The following is a 16,950-nucleotide window of genomic DNA, read 5'->3' as shown; positions in this document are numbered from 1 at the left end:
AAACACTGGAAAACTAGCAAAACCTGTCGTTCATACAAATTGGTGAAACACAAGTTTAACCAATTTGGATGAACAACTGATTTTGTCCATTTTGCAGTTTTTGGGAGCAAATGGTTGATTGCCATTTGCTCTCATCCATTACCAAATTTTCATTCCAACCAGATAAATCTGGCAGATTATCTGGCAGATAATTGTATAGTGTGTACCTAGGCTAAGGGGGAATTCAATTAGCCGCAGTAAATTACTGCAGCTAATTGATCCCCGGAGGTAATTCAATTATCCCATATCGGGGGTTTCGTTTTACCTGGCCAGAGGCAAGAGAAACAAAATCCCTAAGAAGTGAAAAGTTTTGCAGACGCGATTACACTTGGATCTGGGAACTTATCCCTGATCCTGTGCCCCCCCCCCAAAAAAAAAGGGGGGGGGGGGGGGTAATTGAATTATCATCCCAAAAAATAACAAAATCGGATCATGGGTAACTGAATTTCCCACTATATGTCAAAACACAGAACCATCGCAGATAGAGTCTATTATTACTCCCTCAGGAGTAGCAGAGTATCCTGCGGCTAAAACATTGCCTGCTCGGGTTTGAAGACAATGAGGAGAGAGTATAGCATTGTAGGTTTGAGGTGCATCATTGTGATTTGGTAGCGGATAATGATAAGCGCAATGTAGTCTAAAACTAGTGAACTGTTTTACTGTGAGGTGAAGATATATGAGGGCTTAGAAGTAATTACTGGGTACTTCAAGCTCATTCCTACAACGGATCAAAGAGAAATATGCGAGCCACATGCCTCAACCGTTCACCATCTCAACTGGTACCAAGCAAGGTTGTATAGTATCGCCCATGCTCTTCAACATAGCTATGGACTGGATATTCAGAAAAACTTTTCTAAATGAAACAGGCACCATTACTGGCAACATACAGCCCTCATAGATCTAGTCATCGCCGATGGTAATAGTCTTCCTAGCCAAAAACATGCAGGGTGCCCAAAACATCCTAAATAAGCCCCGCAAAAAATGCAGCAAAGCTTGCCTTACAAATAAATGCGGGAAAAAATAAGAATTTACTTACCGATAATTCTATTTCTCGTAGTCCGTAGTGGATGCTGGGGACTCCGTCAGGACCATGGGGAATAGCGGCTCCGCAGGAGACAGGGCACAAAAGTAAAAGCTTTAGGATCAGGTGGTGTGCACTGGCTCCTCCCCCTATGACCCTCCTCCAAGCCTCAGTTAGGATACTGTGCCCGGACGAGCGTACACAATAAGGAAGGATTTTGAATCCCGGGTAAGACTCATACCAGCCACACCAATCACACTGTACAACCTGTGATCTGAACCCAGTTAACAGCATGATAACAGCGGAGCCTCTGAAAAGATGGCTCACAACAATAATAACCCGATTTTTGTAACAATAACTATGTACAAGTATTGCAGACAATCCGCACTTGGGATGGGCGCCCAGCATCCACTACGGACTACGAGAAATAGAATTATCGGTAAGTAAATTCTTATTTTCTCTGACGTCCTAAGTGGATGCTGGGGACTCCGTCAGGACCATGGGGATTATACCAAAGCTCCCAAACGGACGGGAGAGTGCGGATGACTCTGCAGCACCGAATGAGAGAACTCCAGGTCCTCCTCAGCCAGGGTATCAAATTTGTAGAATTTTTCAAACGTGTTTGCCCCTGACCAAGTAGCAGCTCGGCAAAGTTGTAAAGCCGAGACCCCTCGGGCAGCCGCCCAAGATGAGCCCACCTTCCTTGTGGAATGGGCATTTACATATTTTGGCTGTGGCAGGCCTGCCACAGAATGTGCAAGCTGAATTGTACTACACATCCAACTAGCAATCGTCTGCTTAGAAGCAAGAGCACCCAGTTTGTTGGGTGCATACAGGATAACAGCAAGTCAGTTTTCCTGACTCCAGCCGTCCTTGAAACCTATATTTTCAGGGCCCTGACAACATCTAGCAACTTGGAGTCCTCCAAGTCCCTAGTAGCCGCAGGTACCACAATAAGCTGGTTCAGGTGAAACGCTGACACCACCTTAGGGAGAAACTGGGGACGAGTCCGCAGCTCTGCCCTGTCCGAATGGACAATCAGATATGGGCTTTTGTGAGACAAAGCCGCCAATTCTGACACTCGCCTGGCCGAGGCCAGGGCCAACAGCATGGTCACTTTCCATGTGAGATATTTCAAATCCACAGATTTGAGCGGTTTAAACCAATGTGATTTGAGGAATCCCAGAACTACGTTGAGATCCCACAGTGCCACTGGAGGCACAAAAGGGGGTTGTATATGCAGTACTCCCTTGACAAACTTCTGGACTTCAGGAACTGAAGCCAATTCTTTCTGGAAGAAAATCGACAGGGCCGAAATTTGAACCTTAATGGACCCCAATTTGAGGCCCATAGACACTCCTGTTTGTAGGAAATGCAGGAATCGACCGAGTTGAAATTCCTCCGTGGGGGCCTTCCTGGCCTCACACCATGCAACATATTTTCGCCAAATGCGGTGATAATGTTGTGCGGTCACCTCCTTCCTGGCTCTGACCAGGGTAGGGATGACCTCTTCCGGAATGCCTTTTTCCCTTAGGATCCGGCGTTCAACCGCCATGCCGTCAAACGCAGCCGCGGTAAGTCTTGGAACAGACATGATCCTTGCTGAAGCAAGTCCCTTCTTAGTATCTCTTGAAGTTCCGGGTACCAAGTCCTTCTTGGCCAATCCGGAGCCACGAGTATAGTTCTTACTCCTCTCCGTCTTATAATTCTCAGTACCTTGGGTATGAGAGGCAGAGGAGGGAACACATACACCGACTGGTACACCCACGGTGTTACCAGAGCGTCCCAGCTATTGCCTGAGGGTCTCTTGACCTGGCGAAATACCTGTCCAGTTTTTTGTTCAGACGGGACGCCATCATGTCCACCTTTGGTCTTTCCCAACGGTTCACAATCATGTGGAAGACTTCCAGATGAAGTCCCCACTCTCCCGGGTGGAGGTCGTTCCTGCTGAGGAAGTCTGCTTCCCAGTTGTCCACTCCCGGAATGAACACCGCTGACAGTGTTATCACATGATTTTTCGCCCAGCGAAGAATCCTTGCTGCTATTGCCCTCCTGCTTCTTGTGCCGCCCTGTCTGTTTACGTGGGCGACTGCCGTGATGTTGTCCGACTGGATCAGCACCGGTTGACTTTGAAGCAGAGGTCTTCCTAGGCTCAGAGCATTGTAAATTGCCCTTAGCTCCAGTATATTTATGTGGAGAGAAGTCTCCAGACTTGACCACACTCCTTGGAAATTTCTTCCCTGTGTGACTGCTCCCCAGCCTCTCAGGCTGGCATCCGTGGTCACCAGAACCCAGTCCTGAATGCCGAATGTGCTGCCCTCTAGTAGATGAGCACTCTGCAGCCACCACAGAAGAGACACCCTTGTCCTTGGAGACAGGATTATCCGCTGATGCATCTGAAGATGCGATCCGGACCATTCGTCCAGCAGATCCCACTGAAAAATTCTTGCGTGAAATCTGCCGAATGGAATCGCTTCGTAAGAAGCCACCATTTTTCCCAGGACTCTTGTGCATTGATGCACTGACACTTGGCCTGGTTTTAGGAGGTTTCAGACTAGCTCGGATAACTCCCTGGCTTTCTCCTCCGGGAGAAACACCTTTTTCTGGACTGTGTCCAGAATCATCCCTAGGAACAGCAGACGTGTCGTCGGAAACAGCTGCGATTTTGGAATATTTAGAATCCACCCGTGCTGTCGTAGAACTACTTGAGATAGTGCTACTCCGACCTCCAACTGTTCTCTGGACCTTGCCCTTATCAGGAGATCGTCCAAGTAAGGGATAATTAAGACGCCTTTTCTTTGAAGAAGGATCATCATTTCGGCCATTACCTTGGTAAAGACCCGGGGTGCCGTGGACAATCCAAACGGCAGCGTCTGAAACTGATAGTGACAGTTCTGTACCACGAACCTGAGGTACCCTTGGTGAGTGACTCCATCTTGATTTGAACCTTTGTATGTAAGTGTTCAAAGATTTCAGATTTAGAATAGGTCTCACCGAGCCCTCTGGCTTCAGTACCACAATATAGTGTGGAATAATACCCCTTTCCTTGTTGTAGGAGGGGTACTTTGATTATCACCTGCTGGGAATACAGCTTGTGAATTTTTTCCAATACTGCCTCCCTGTCGGAGGGAGACGTTGGTAAAGCAGACTTCAGGAACCTGCGAGGGGGAGACGTCTCGAATTTCCAATCTGTACCCCTGGGATACTACTTGTAGGATCCAGGGGTCCACTTGCGAGTGAGCCCACTGCGCGCTGAAACTCTTGAGACGACCCCCAACCGCACCTGAGTCCGCTTGTACGGCCCCAGCGTCATGCTGAGGACTTGGCAGAAGCGGTGGAGGGCTTCTGTTCCTGGGAAGGGGCTGCCTGCTGCAGTCTTCTTCCCTTTCCTCTATCCCTGGGCAGATATGACTGGCCTTTTGCCCGCTTGCCCTTATGGGGACGAAAGGACTGAGGCTGAAAAGACGGTGTCTTTTTCTGCTGAGATGTGACTTGGGGTAAAAAAGGTGGATTTTCCAGCTGTTGCCGTGGCCACCAGGTCCGATGGACCGACCCCAAATAACTCCTCCCCTTTATACGGCAATACTTCCATGTGCCGTTTGGAATCTGCATCACCTGACCACTGTCGTGTCCATAAACATCTTCTGGCAGATATGGACATCGCACTTACTCTTGATGCCAGAGTGCAAATATCCCTCTGTGCATCTCGCATATATAGAAATGCATCCTTTAAATGCTCTATAGTCAATAAAATACTGTCCCTGTCAAGGGTATCAATATTTTCAGTCAGGGAATCCGACCAAGCCACCCCAGCGCTGCACATCCAGGCTGAGGCGATCGCTGGTCGCAGTATAACACCAGTATGTGTGTATATACTTTTTAGGATATTTTCCAGCCTCCTATCAGCTGGCTCCTTGAGGGCGGCCGTATCTGGAGACGGTAACGCCACTTGTTTTGATAAGGGTGTGAGCGCCTTATCCACCCTAAGGGGTGTTTCCCAACGCGCCCTAACTTCTGGCGGGAAAGGGTATAACGCCAATAATTTTCTATCGGGGGAAACCCACGCATCATCACACACTTCATTTAATTTATCTGATTCAGGAAAAACTACAGGTAGTTTTTTCACACCCCACATAATACCCTTTTTTGTGGTACTTGTAGTATCAGAAATATGTAACACCTCCTTCATTGCCCTTAACATGTAACGTGTGGCCCTAATGGAAAATACGTTTGTTTCTTCACCGTCGACACTGGAGTCAGTGTCCGTGTCTGTGTCGACCGACTGAGGTAAATGGGCGTTTTAAAGCCCCTGACGGTGTTTGAGACGCCTGGACAGGTACTAATTGGTTTGCCGGCCGTCTCATGTCGTCAACCGACCTTGCAGCGTGTTGACATTATCACGTAATTCCCTAAATAAGCCATCCATTCCGGTGTCGACTCCCTAGAGAGTGACATCACCATTACAGGCAATTGCTCCGCCTCCTCACCAACATCGTCCTCATACATGTCGACACACACGTACCGACACACAGCACACACACAGGGAATGCTCTGATAGAGGACAGGACCCCACTAGCCCTTTGGGGAGACAGAGGGAGAGTTTGCCAGCACACACCAAAACGCTATAATTATACAGGGACAACCTTATATAAGTGTTTTCCCTTATAGCATCTTAATATATAATAATATCGCCAAATAAGTGCCCCCCCTCTCTGTTTTAACCCTGTTTCTGTAGTGCAGTGCAGGGGAGAGCCTGGGAGCCTTCCTAGCAGCGGAGCTGTGTAGGAAAGTGGCGCTGTGTGCTGAGGAGAATAGGCCCCGCCCCTTTTTCGGCGGGCTTCTTCTCCCGTTTTTCTGACAACCTGGCAGGGGTTAAATACATCCATATAGCCCCAGAGGCTATATGTGATGTATTTTTAGCCAGCATAGGTACTTTCATTGCTGCCCAGGGCGCCCCCCCCAGCGCCCTGCACCCTCAGTGACCGTTGGTGTGAAGTGTGCTGAGAGCAATGGCGCACAGCTGCAGTGCTGTGCGCTACCTCATGAAGACTGAGAAGTCTTCAGCCGCCGATTTCTGGACCTCTTCTCTCTTCAGCATCTGCAAGGGGGTCGGCGGCGCGGCTCCGGTGACCCATCCAGGCTGTACCTGTGATCGTCCCTCTGGAGCTAGTGTCCAGTAGCCTAAGAAGCCAATCCATCCTGCACGCAGGTGAGTTCACTTCTTCTCCCCTAAGTCCCTCGTTGCAGTGAGCCTGTTGCCAGCAGGACTCACTGAAAATAAAAAACCTAACAAAACTTTTACTCTAAGCAGCTCTTTAGGAGAGCCACCTAGATTGCACCCTTCTCGGCCGGGCACAAAAACCTAACTGAGGCTTGGAGGAGGGTCATAGGGGGAGGAGCCAGTGCACACCACCTGATCCTTAAGCTTTTACTTTTGTGCCCTGTCTCCTGCGGAGCCGCTATTCCCCATGGTCCTGACGGAGTCCCCAGCATCCACTTAGGACGTCAGAGAAAAACAAAGTACATTTTTACTGGAACTACATCTGTGCAGGCTAAACCTATATGGACAAGTGGGCACCTTTATATACCTGGGTTCAACTATCAATGGTCAACAGATAGCAGCTACAAGCGACATCACACGTTGTATAGGTTGTGCTATACCGGCCTTTGTATCTCTGAAAAATAGCCTCTGGAACAAACAGGGCATTTCCATTGCCACAAAAATTAAGGTATTGAACGTATCAGAACAATATAACTTTATGGTTCAGAATCATTAAAAACAACCTAACAAGACTGGAACGCTTCCAAATGAGGTGCTTACGAAACACACTACAATTAATACTAACAGACTGCTGGAGAAATAAAAACATCAGAGACCAACCCACAACTGAATCCTATATTAAAAGACAGTGTTTAAAGTGGTTCAGACAAGTCTGCAGAATGGAGCCTAAAAGAATGCCATGCCAGTGCCTAAATAACATATGCCCGAATGGATGGAAAATAGCATGTGATGCGCCAAAGGAAACATGGCTAAAGCAGATTGCCCAAGACCTTCACCATTGCACTTCCATATTGAGGATGACACAAGCCGCCCTAAACAGATCCCAGTGGCGTGCGACTGTTAGAGATTCCCTGCCTTTGGCTGCCACAGTGCCGGCAAGCTTACCTTACCAGCGCCAACGACAATATGTCTAAGTCAAGAGTAAGTCAAGAAAGCAAAATGATTTGTATGGTATGTTATTATGATGTACCGCTGAATTAGAGCTACCTCACTAGATATATGTGGTGCCCAGTAACACGTCACCTTGATATGGAACCAAAGCAAAAGCAAGCAATTACAGGGGAATGTACCCGTTATAATTATCTATTTACATAGCAGTACAGGACTAATACTGTAATAAATATCTGTGTACTGTGGTCATTTTCATACCTTGATATGAAACCAACTAATATAAGGGACAACAAGATACTGCCACTTGTAGTTCCACAGGTTATGTTATCTGTTTACAGAATTAAAACACAAGTAAAGTGGGGCTACAAACTTTTCGTTAAACTTTCATACTGTTTGTCCATTACATCCACAGAAGCATTCAATATCTAGTAGAGGTCTACTGGGGAAACATATACTGGGGAAGAGCAGGAGCTGTAGAGAACGGGAACACCACACAAGGTTTGGGGGGAGACAGTGTGCGTGGGAAACAGAGTATAAGATTTCCGCTGCAACTGGTATAATAGATACCCCAAAGCAGATGGTGTGCAAGGAGAAACGGGAACAGACTATCCACCTCTAATGCACTTAAAAGTAAATGTATGAAGCAGCGATAAGAGTGGAGAATGAGCCAGTGCAGAAGTTGTCCATGGCAACCAATCAGCATTGAAGTAACATTTATAATTTGCATACTATAAAATTATACAGGGCAGCTGATTGGTTGCCATGGGCAACTTCTCCACTCTTATCGCTGCTTCATACATTTACCAATGAAAATATTCAACGTGTGGGCAGTCAGAAATACAGCCTGATGCAGGAGATATATCACAGGTTGTAAATACAGCTGTTCAGCATGAATTTAACTCAGCATAATGATGATCTGAGTAAGGCCTGGCAGATACAAGTCATTCCGGGTATGTGCCCAGAGTATTCCACTCCCTGTATCTGCATAACTCTGGTACTGAACAAAGCAGAACTGCACCTAAGATGGGCTTTTTATATACTTATGAAAAATAAGAATTTACTTACCGATAATTCTATTTCTCGTAGTCCGTAGTGGATGCTGGGAACTCCGTAAGGACCATGGGGAATAGCGGCTCCGCAGGAGACAGGGCACATCTAAAGAAAGCTTTAGGATCACCTGGTGTGCACTGGCTCCTCCCCCTATGACCCTCCTCCAAGCCTCAGTTAGGATACTGTGCCCGGACGAGCGTACACAATAAGGAAGGATTTTGAATCCCGGGTAAGACTCATACCAGCCACACCAATCACACTGTACAACTTGTGATCTGAACCCAGTTAACAGCATGATAATAGAGAAGCCTCTCGAAAAGATGGCTCACTACAACAATAACCCGAATTTTTTGGTAACAATAATTATGTACCAGTATTGCAGACAATCCGCACTTGGGATGGGCGCCCAGCATCCACTACGGACTACGAGAAATAGAATTATCGGTAAGTAAATTCTTATTTTCTCTGACGTCCTAGTGGATGCTGGGAACTCCGTAAGGACCATGGGGATTATACCAAAGCTCCCAAACGGGCGGGAGAGTGCGGATGACTCTGCAGCCCCCAATGAGAGAACTCCCGGTCCTCCTCAGCCAGGGTATCAATTTTGTAGAATTTTACAAACGTATTTGCTCCTGACCAAGTAACTGCTCGGCAAAGTTGTAAAGCCGAGACCCCTCGGGCAGCTGCCCAAGATGAGCCCACCTTCCTTGTGGAGTGGGCATTTACAGATTTTTGGCTGTGGCAGGCCTGCCACAGAATGTGCAAGCTGAATTGTACTACAAATCCAACGAGCAATAGTCTGCTTAGAAGCAGGAGCACCCAGCTAGTTGGGTGCATAGAGGATAAACAGCGAGTCAGATTTCCTGACTCCAGCCGTCCTGGAAACATATATTTTCCGGGTCCTGACAACGTCTAGCAACTTGGAGTCCTCCAAGTCCCTAGTAGCCGCAGGCACCACAATAGGTTTGGTTCAGGTGAACGCTGAAACCACCTTAGGGAGAAACTGAGGACGAGTCCTCAATTCCGCCCTGTCCGAATGGAAAATCAGATAAGGGCTTTTACAGGATAAAGCCACCAATTCTGACACGCGCCTGGCCCAGGCCAGAGCCAACAGCATGACCACTTTTTCTGTGAGATATTTTAACTCCACAGATTTAAGTGTGTCAAACCAATGTGACTTTTGGAACCCAAAAACCACCTGGAGATCCCAAAAGTGCCACTAAAGGCACAAAAGGAGGCTGTATATGCAGTACCCCTTTAACAAATGTCTGAACTTCAGGGACTGAAGCTAGTTCTTTTTTGGAAGAAAATTGACAGAGCCGAAATTTGAACCTTAATGGACCCCAATTTCAGGCCCATAGATACTCCCGTTTGCAGGAAATGTAGGAATCGACCCAGTTGAATTTCCTCCGTCGAGCCTTACTGGCCTCGCACCACGCAACATATTTTCGCCAAATGCGGTGATAATGTTTTGCGGTTACATCCTTCCTGGCTTTGATCAGGATAGGGATGACTTCATCCGGAATGCCTTTTTCCTTCAGGATCCGGCGTTCAACCGCCATGCCGTCAACGCAGCCGCGGTAAGTCTTGGAACAGACAAGGTCCTTCCTGGAGCAGGTCCCTTCTTAGAGGTAGAGGCTACGGATCCTCCGTGAGCATCTCTTGAAGTTCCGGTTACCAATTCCTTCTTGGCCAATCCGGAGCCACTAATATAGTGCTTACTCCTCTCCATCTTATCAATCTCAGTACCTTGGGTATGAGAGGCAGAGGAGGGAACCCATACACTGATTGGTACACCCACGGTGTTACCAGAGCATCTACAGCTATTGCCTGAGGGTCCCTTGACGTGGCGCAATACCTGTCGAGTTTTTCCCAACGGTTTATAATCATGTGGAAGACTTCTGGGTGAAGTCCTTACTCTCCCGGGTGGAGGTCGTGCTGAGGAAAACTGCTTCCCAGTTGTCCACTCCCGGAATGAAAACTGCCGACAGTGCTATCACATGGTTTTTCGCCCCGCGAAGAATCCTTGCAGCTTCTGCCATTGCCCTCCTGCTTCTTGTGGCACCCTGTCTGTTTACGTGGGTGACTGCCGTAATGTTGTCCGACTGGATCAACACCGGCTGACCTTGAAGCAGAGGTCTTGCTAAGCTTAGAGCATTGTAAATGGCCCTTAGCTTCAGGACATTTATGTGAAGTGATGTCTCCAGGCTTGACCATAAGCCCTGGATATTCCTTCCCTGTGTGACTGCTCCCCAGCCTCGCAGGCTGGCATCCGTGGCCACCAGGACCCAGTCCCGCATGCCGAATCTGCGGCCCTCTAGAAGATGAGCACTCTGCAACCACCACAGGAGGGATACCCTTGTCCCTGGTGACAGGGTTATCCGCTGAAGCATCTGAAGATGCGACCCGGACCATTTGTCCAGTAGGTTCCACTGGAAAGTCTTGCGAGGAATCTGCCGAATGGGATTGCTTCGTAGGAAGCCACCATTTTTACCCAGAACCCTTGTGCATTGATGCACTGAGACTTGGTTCGGTTTTAGGAGGTTCCTGACTAGCTCGGATAACTCCCTGGCTTTCTCCTCCGGGAGAAACACCTTCTTTCTGGACTGTGTCCAGGATCATCCCTAGGAACAGAAGACAAGTCGTCGGAACCAGCTGCGATTTTGGAATATTGAGAATCCAATCGTGCTGCCGCAACACTACCTGAGGTAGTGCTACACCGATCTCCAACTGTTCCCTGGATCTCACCCTTATCAGGGAATCGTCCAAGTAAAGGATAACTAAAATTCCCTTCCTTCGAAGGAATATCATCATTACGGTCATTACTTCAGTAAAGACCCGGGGTGCCGTGGACCATCCCTACGGCAGCGTCTGAACTGATAGTGACAGTTCTGTACCATAACCTGAGATACCCTTGGTGAGAAGGGTAAATTTTGACATGAAGGTAAGCATCCTTGATGTCCCGAGACATCATGTAGTCCCCTTCTTCCAGGTTTGCAATCACTGCTCTGAGTGACTCAATTTTGAATTTGAACCTCTGTATGTAAGTGTTCAAAGATTTTAGATTTTAAAATCGGTCTCACCGAGCCGTCTGGCTTCGGTACCACAATAGTGTGGAATAATACCCCGTTCCCTGTTGCAGGAGGGGTACCTTAATTATCACCTGCTGGGAATACAGCTTGTGAATGGCTTCCAAAACTGCCTCCCTGTCAGCGGGAGACGTCGGTAAAACAGACTTTGGAAACGGCGAGGGGAATACGTCTCGAATTCCAATTTGTACCCCTGAAATATTACCTGAAGGATCCAGGGGTCTACTTGCGAGTGAGCCCACTGCGCACTGAAATTCATTGAGAACGGGCCCCCACCGTGCCTGAACTTGTAAAGCCCTAGCGTCATACTGAGAGCTTGGCAGAGGCGGAAAAGGGTTTCTGTTCCTGGGAACTGGCTGATCTCTGCAGCCATTTTCCTCTCCCTCTGTCACGAGCAGAAAAGAGGAACTCTTTTGTCCGCTTGCCAACCAGGACTGCGCCTGATAATATCTTATTTTGAGAGGCGACCTGGGGTACATCCCCTTTTTTTTTTTTTTTTTTTTAAGGCAATACTTCCAAATGCCGTTTGGAATCCGCATCACCTGACCACTTTACTGGTATAATTGGAAAACGCACTTATACTTGATGCCAGTCGGCAAATATTCCGCTGTGCATCATGCATATATAGAAATGCATCTTTTAATTGCTCTATAGGCAATAATATATTGTCCTTATCTAGGATATCAAATTTCCAGTCAGGGAATCCGACCACGCCAACCCAGCACTGCACATCCAGGCTGAGGCGATTGCTGGTCGCAGTATAACACCAGTATGTGTGTAAATACATTTTAGGATACCCTCCTGCTTTCTATCAGCAGGATCCCTAAGGGCGGCCATCTCCAGAGAGGGTAGAGCCCTTGTTCTTACAAGCGTGTGAGCGCCTTATCCCCCCTAGGGGGTGTTTCCCAACGCACCCTAACCTCTGGCGGGAAAAGGTATACTGCCAATAACTTTTTAGAAATTATCAATTGTTATCGGGGGGAAACCCACGCATCATCACACACCTCATTTTATTTCTCAGATTCAGGAAAACTACAGGAAGTTTTTCCTCACCAAACATAATACCCCTTTTTTTTTTTGGTGGTATTTATATTATCAGAAGAGTGTAAACTTTTTCCATTGCCTCAATCATGCAATGTGTGGCCCTATTGGAAATCACGGTTGTCTCTTCACCGTCGACACAGGAGTCAGTATCCGTGTCGGCGTCTGTATCTGAGGTAACGGGCGCTTTAGAGCCCCTGTATGAGACGTCTGGACATGCACAAGCTGAGTAGCCGGCTGTCTCATGTCAACCACTGTCTTTTATACAAAGCTGACACTGTCACGCAATTTCAACAGTACATCCACTCAGGTGTCGACCCCCCAGGGGGTGACAACACTATTACAGACACTCTACTCCGTCTCCTCATCATTTTTCTCCTCATACATGTCGACACAAACGTACCGACACACAGCACACACACAGGGAATGCTCTGATAGAGGACAGGACCCCACTAGCCCTTTGGGGAGACAGAGGGAGAGTTTGCCAGCACACACCAGAGCGCTATATATATACAGGGATAACCTTATATAAGTGTTTTTCCCTTTATAGCTGCTGTATTGTTTATACTGCGCCTAATTTGTGCCCCCCTCTCTTTTTTAACCCCTTTCTGTAGTGTAGTGACTGCAGGGGAGAGCCAGGGAGCTTCCCTCCAACTGAGCTGTGAGGGAAAATGGCGCCAGTGTGCTGAGGAGATAGGCTCCGCCCCTTTCTCGGCGTCCTTATCATCCGTTTTCTTGTATGTTTTGGCAGGGGTTAAATGCATCCATATAGCCCAGGAGTTATATGTGATGCATTTATTTTAGCCATAAAAGGTTTTCTATCGATTTATTGCGTCTCAGGGCGCTGCCCCCCCAGCGCCCTGCACCCTCAGTGACCGGAGTGTGAAGTGTGTTGAGAGCAATGGCGCACAGCTGCGGTGCTGTGCGCCTACCTTTATCTGAAGACAGGAAAGTCTTCTGCCGCCGATTTTTCCGGACCTCTTCGCTCTTCTGGCTCTGTAAGGGGGCCGGCGGCGCGGCTCCGGTGACCCATCCAGGCTGAACCTGTGATCGTCCCTCTGGAGCTAATGTCCAGTAGCCTAAGAAGCCCAATCCACTCTGCACGCAGGTGAGTTCGCTTCTTCTCCCCTTAGTCCCTCGATGCAGTGAGCCTGTTGCCAGCAGGTCTCACTGAAAATAATAAACCTAAACTAAAACTTTCACAAAGAGCTCAGGAGAGCCCCTAGTGTGCACCCTTCTCGTCGGGCACAGAAAATCTAACTGAGGCTTGGAGGAGGGTCATAGGGGGAGGAGCCAGTGCACACCAGGTGATCCTAAAGCTTTCTTTAGATGTGCCCTGTCTCCTGCGGAGCCGCTATTCCCCATGGTCCTTACGGAGTTCCCAGCATCCACTAGGACGTCAGAGAAAATATGCTGAGATAATATGTTAAGAGTAAAAAGTTATATGGCACGAGAACGCTGAGGGTTATTCCGTACTCCAATATTATTGCCATTTTTTCCTGTGCATGGCACTTTAAAGTTATATGGAAAGAGTTAGACGTTCACTCCTATAAGTTATAAGGGTATATTTATTAATTATACTGGGTTTATACCAGATCATTGTAATTTCTTATAGCAGCAATAAGAAATGAAATACCACCTGATTGTACCGATATAAACCTACATCGGCTCCAAAAGGAGCCTGTCCCCGTGATGTGCTTGTTGTGAAGTGAATGCATTAGCGGTCTCTTCACGCCTGTAATGGGAAGTCTGTGCATGCGCGGCATCCACTGCCAGGGAGTGTTCCGGGTGAAACATCTCCCAGTAATTTTGGTGAAATGTAGCCCATAGGTTACAATGTGCTAAAGCTAAATCTTAAGATGGCGTTATATGCGGAGCCAAACTCTTAAATACTTGACATTCCGGAGCTTGGTAGATCTGACAGCTTTGCAAACCTTATTGGGGTTGCGGCTGCTGTCGGAAATGGAGGGACCGTGGCTTAAAGGCTATGTGTGCTGCTGTCCCTCCTTGGTAAATTCAGCAGATAACTTTATAGTAACTTGGTGATGTTTCAGTTCCGATGAGTATCTCATAATATAGATGTACTTTGTATGGGATCACAATATGAGGAGTTCAGGGCTGTATAGGAGGAGGGTAGGTGCGCGGGGTGTGAAGCTGGAAATTAATCATTTAGGTCATTTGGTCAAAACAGAGAACTATACAGCATCTGTTTTTCTTCTTGCCCCAAGTACCAATTACAGCTCTGACAAAGATGCATATGGCTTCAGAGTATAAGGCATTGGGGGTCGCACTGGCACACTGCGGTGTACAGTACCGGGGGGGTCGCACTGGCACACTGCGGTGTACAGTACCGGGGGGTCGCACTGGCACACTACGGTGTACAGTACCGGGGGATCGCACTGGCACACTACGGTGTACAGTACCAGGGGGGGGGGGGGTGTCGCACTGGCACACTGCGGTGTACAGTACCGGGGGTGACACTGGCACACTGCTGTGTACAGTACTGGGGGCCACACTGCGGTGTACAGTACAGTATGGGGAGCGGGCACTGGCACACTGCAGTGTACTGTATGGGGGGGCGACGACACACTGGTACACTAAGGTGTACAATACAATATGGAGGGGGGGGGGTGACACTGGCACACTGAGCTGTACAGTAGTGGGGGTCGCACTGGAACACTGCAGTATGGGTGGGGGGACACTGGAACACTGAGGTGTACAGTATCAGTAGGTCACACTGACAGAGAAGGCTACTATCACCCAGATGTTACCATTACACTGTAAGGGATACAGAAATCAGCATGTGTGACAAGTGGCTGGATGTAAGGTATGCAGTGGGGTACAGAGAGGGGCAGAGTGCCAGACAGAGAGACCTGGATGTCATATAGTATATGCAAGAGGGTCACATTGCATGGGGGTGATAGGCGAGATACACGGCGGTGGGGTGCAGGGTGTCACACGTATGCAGGAGGGCTACAGGGTGGATGGAGCAGGACAGGGCTGTCGGGATGTCACAGATGCAGCGCAGGGGGCCTGTCCTCACCTTGATGTGGAAACGGACGAGCGCCAGGCGGATGCAATGGGCCATGCAGACGGGGGGCAGGAACCAGACTTTGGGGGGCGGGGTGCCCTTGTTCTGTACGTGGCTGATGATCTGCTGGCCGGTCTGCCGCTCGTTGCTCTGCCGCTTCACCCACTCGTGAAGCCGGGCCTTGTCCAGGGCGCCGTTGAAGAAGACGAAGAGCTCGATGTTGCCGGCAAAGCAGGCCTTGGCCAGGGCGGCCAGGTAGCCCAGCATGTGGTTCCATTGGCCCCCGCTCACCCAGTCGGTGTAGAAGCCGCCGTAGAGCCGGTGCAGGCAGTTCTCAGCGTCGATGAGCAGGCGGAGGGTGGTCTGGGGGGGTCTCTGCCGCCCGCCCCCAACTAGGCTGCCCCGGGCCAATTTCTGCAGCTCCACTGGTACCACCGCGCCCGGGCAGCGCTTCTCGATGTAGTCCTGGAAACCGTGCACCCCCATGGCTGGCTGCGGGATGACGGGTGTGTCGGGCGTAGTGTTGGGTGTCTAGTGACGGAGGAGGAGCGGGGGGCTGTTGGATGGTTTGGGGGGGCTCTGCATGGCCGCGGCCGCCATGTGCTGTCTCACAGAGCCATGTCCGGGGATGTGTGTGAGGTGCGGGGAGGAGGCGGGGGCCACAGGAAACCGGAACAGGTGGGGCTGGGGTGACTGATGGCGTCACACGGTAACACGCCCGTCCCCCCCGTCAGCGGCCCCGGCCGGCGCTCTCAGCGAGTGTCACCCGTTATACACCCGGAGAGCTTATTGTCAGTGCTGGCCTGCCGTGCTCTGTGTTATGTATGTCACCCGGTTATACACCCGGATAGCTCATGTCAGTGCTGTCCTGCAGGGCTCTCTGTTAGGTCACCCGGTTATACACCCGAACAACTCATGTCAATGCTGGCCTGCAGGGCTCTGTGTTATGTCACCCGCTTATACACCCGGCACAACACCCGGACAGCTCATGTCAGTGCTGGCCTGCAGGGCTCTGTGTCATGTCACCCGGTTATACACCCGGCACAACACCCGGACAGCTCATGTCAGTGCTGGCCTGCAGGGCTCTCTGTTGTGTCACTCGGTTATACACCCGGATAGCTCATGTCAGTGCTGGCCTGCGGGGCTCTGTGTTATGTCACCCGGTTATACACCCGGACAGCTCATGTCAGTGCTGGCCTGCGGGGCTCTGTGTTATGTCACCCGGTTATACACCCGGCCAGCTCATGTCAGTGCTGGCCTGGGGCTCGGTGTCATGTCACCCGGTTAAACACCCGGACAGCTCATGTCAGTGCTGGCCTGTAGGGCTCTGTGTTATGTCACCCGGTTATACACCGGGACAGCTCATCACGTCAGCGCTGGCTTGCAGGGCTTTGTGTAAAGTCACCCGGTTACACACCCGGCACAACACCCGGACAGTGCTGTGGGGCTCTGTTATGTCACCCGGTTATACACCCGGACAGCTCATGTCAGTGCTGGCCTGCAGGG

General features: G+C 49.4%; 1 protein-coding gene across 1 annotated transcript in view; it reads right to left on the bottom strand.

The window, feature by feature from the left end:
* The window catches only part of FAM120A (family with sequence similarity 120 member A), a 225,659-nt gene extending 209,535 nt beyond the window's left edge, over window positions 1-16,124 (bottom strand). Inside the window, exon 1 of the mRNA XM_063940739.1 lies at window positions 15,457-16,124. Coding sequence (XP_063796809.1) covers window positions 15,457-15,930 — 474 coding nt within the window. The 5' untranslated portion in view covers window positions 15,931-16,124. The remainder of the gene's footprint in view (window positions 1-15,456) is intronic.
* Between the last annotated feature and the right edge of the window lie 826 nt (window positions 16,125-16,950).

This window comes from Pseudophryne corroboree, chromosome 9, assembly GCF_028390025.1.
Source record: "Pseudophryne corroboree isolate aPseCor3 chromosome 9, aPseCor3.hap2, whole genome shotgun sequence".
NCBI classification, from domain to species: Eukaryota; Metazoa; Chordata; class Amphibia; order Anura; family Myobatrachidae; genus Pseudophryne; species Pseudophryne corroboree.
The sequence above is the reverse complement of the archived record's forward strand: the minus strand, read 5'-3'. Positions and strand labels throughout refer to the sequence as shown.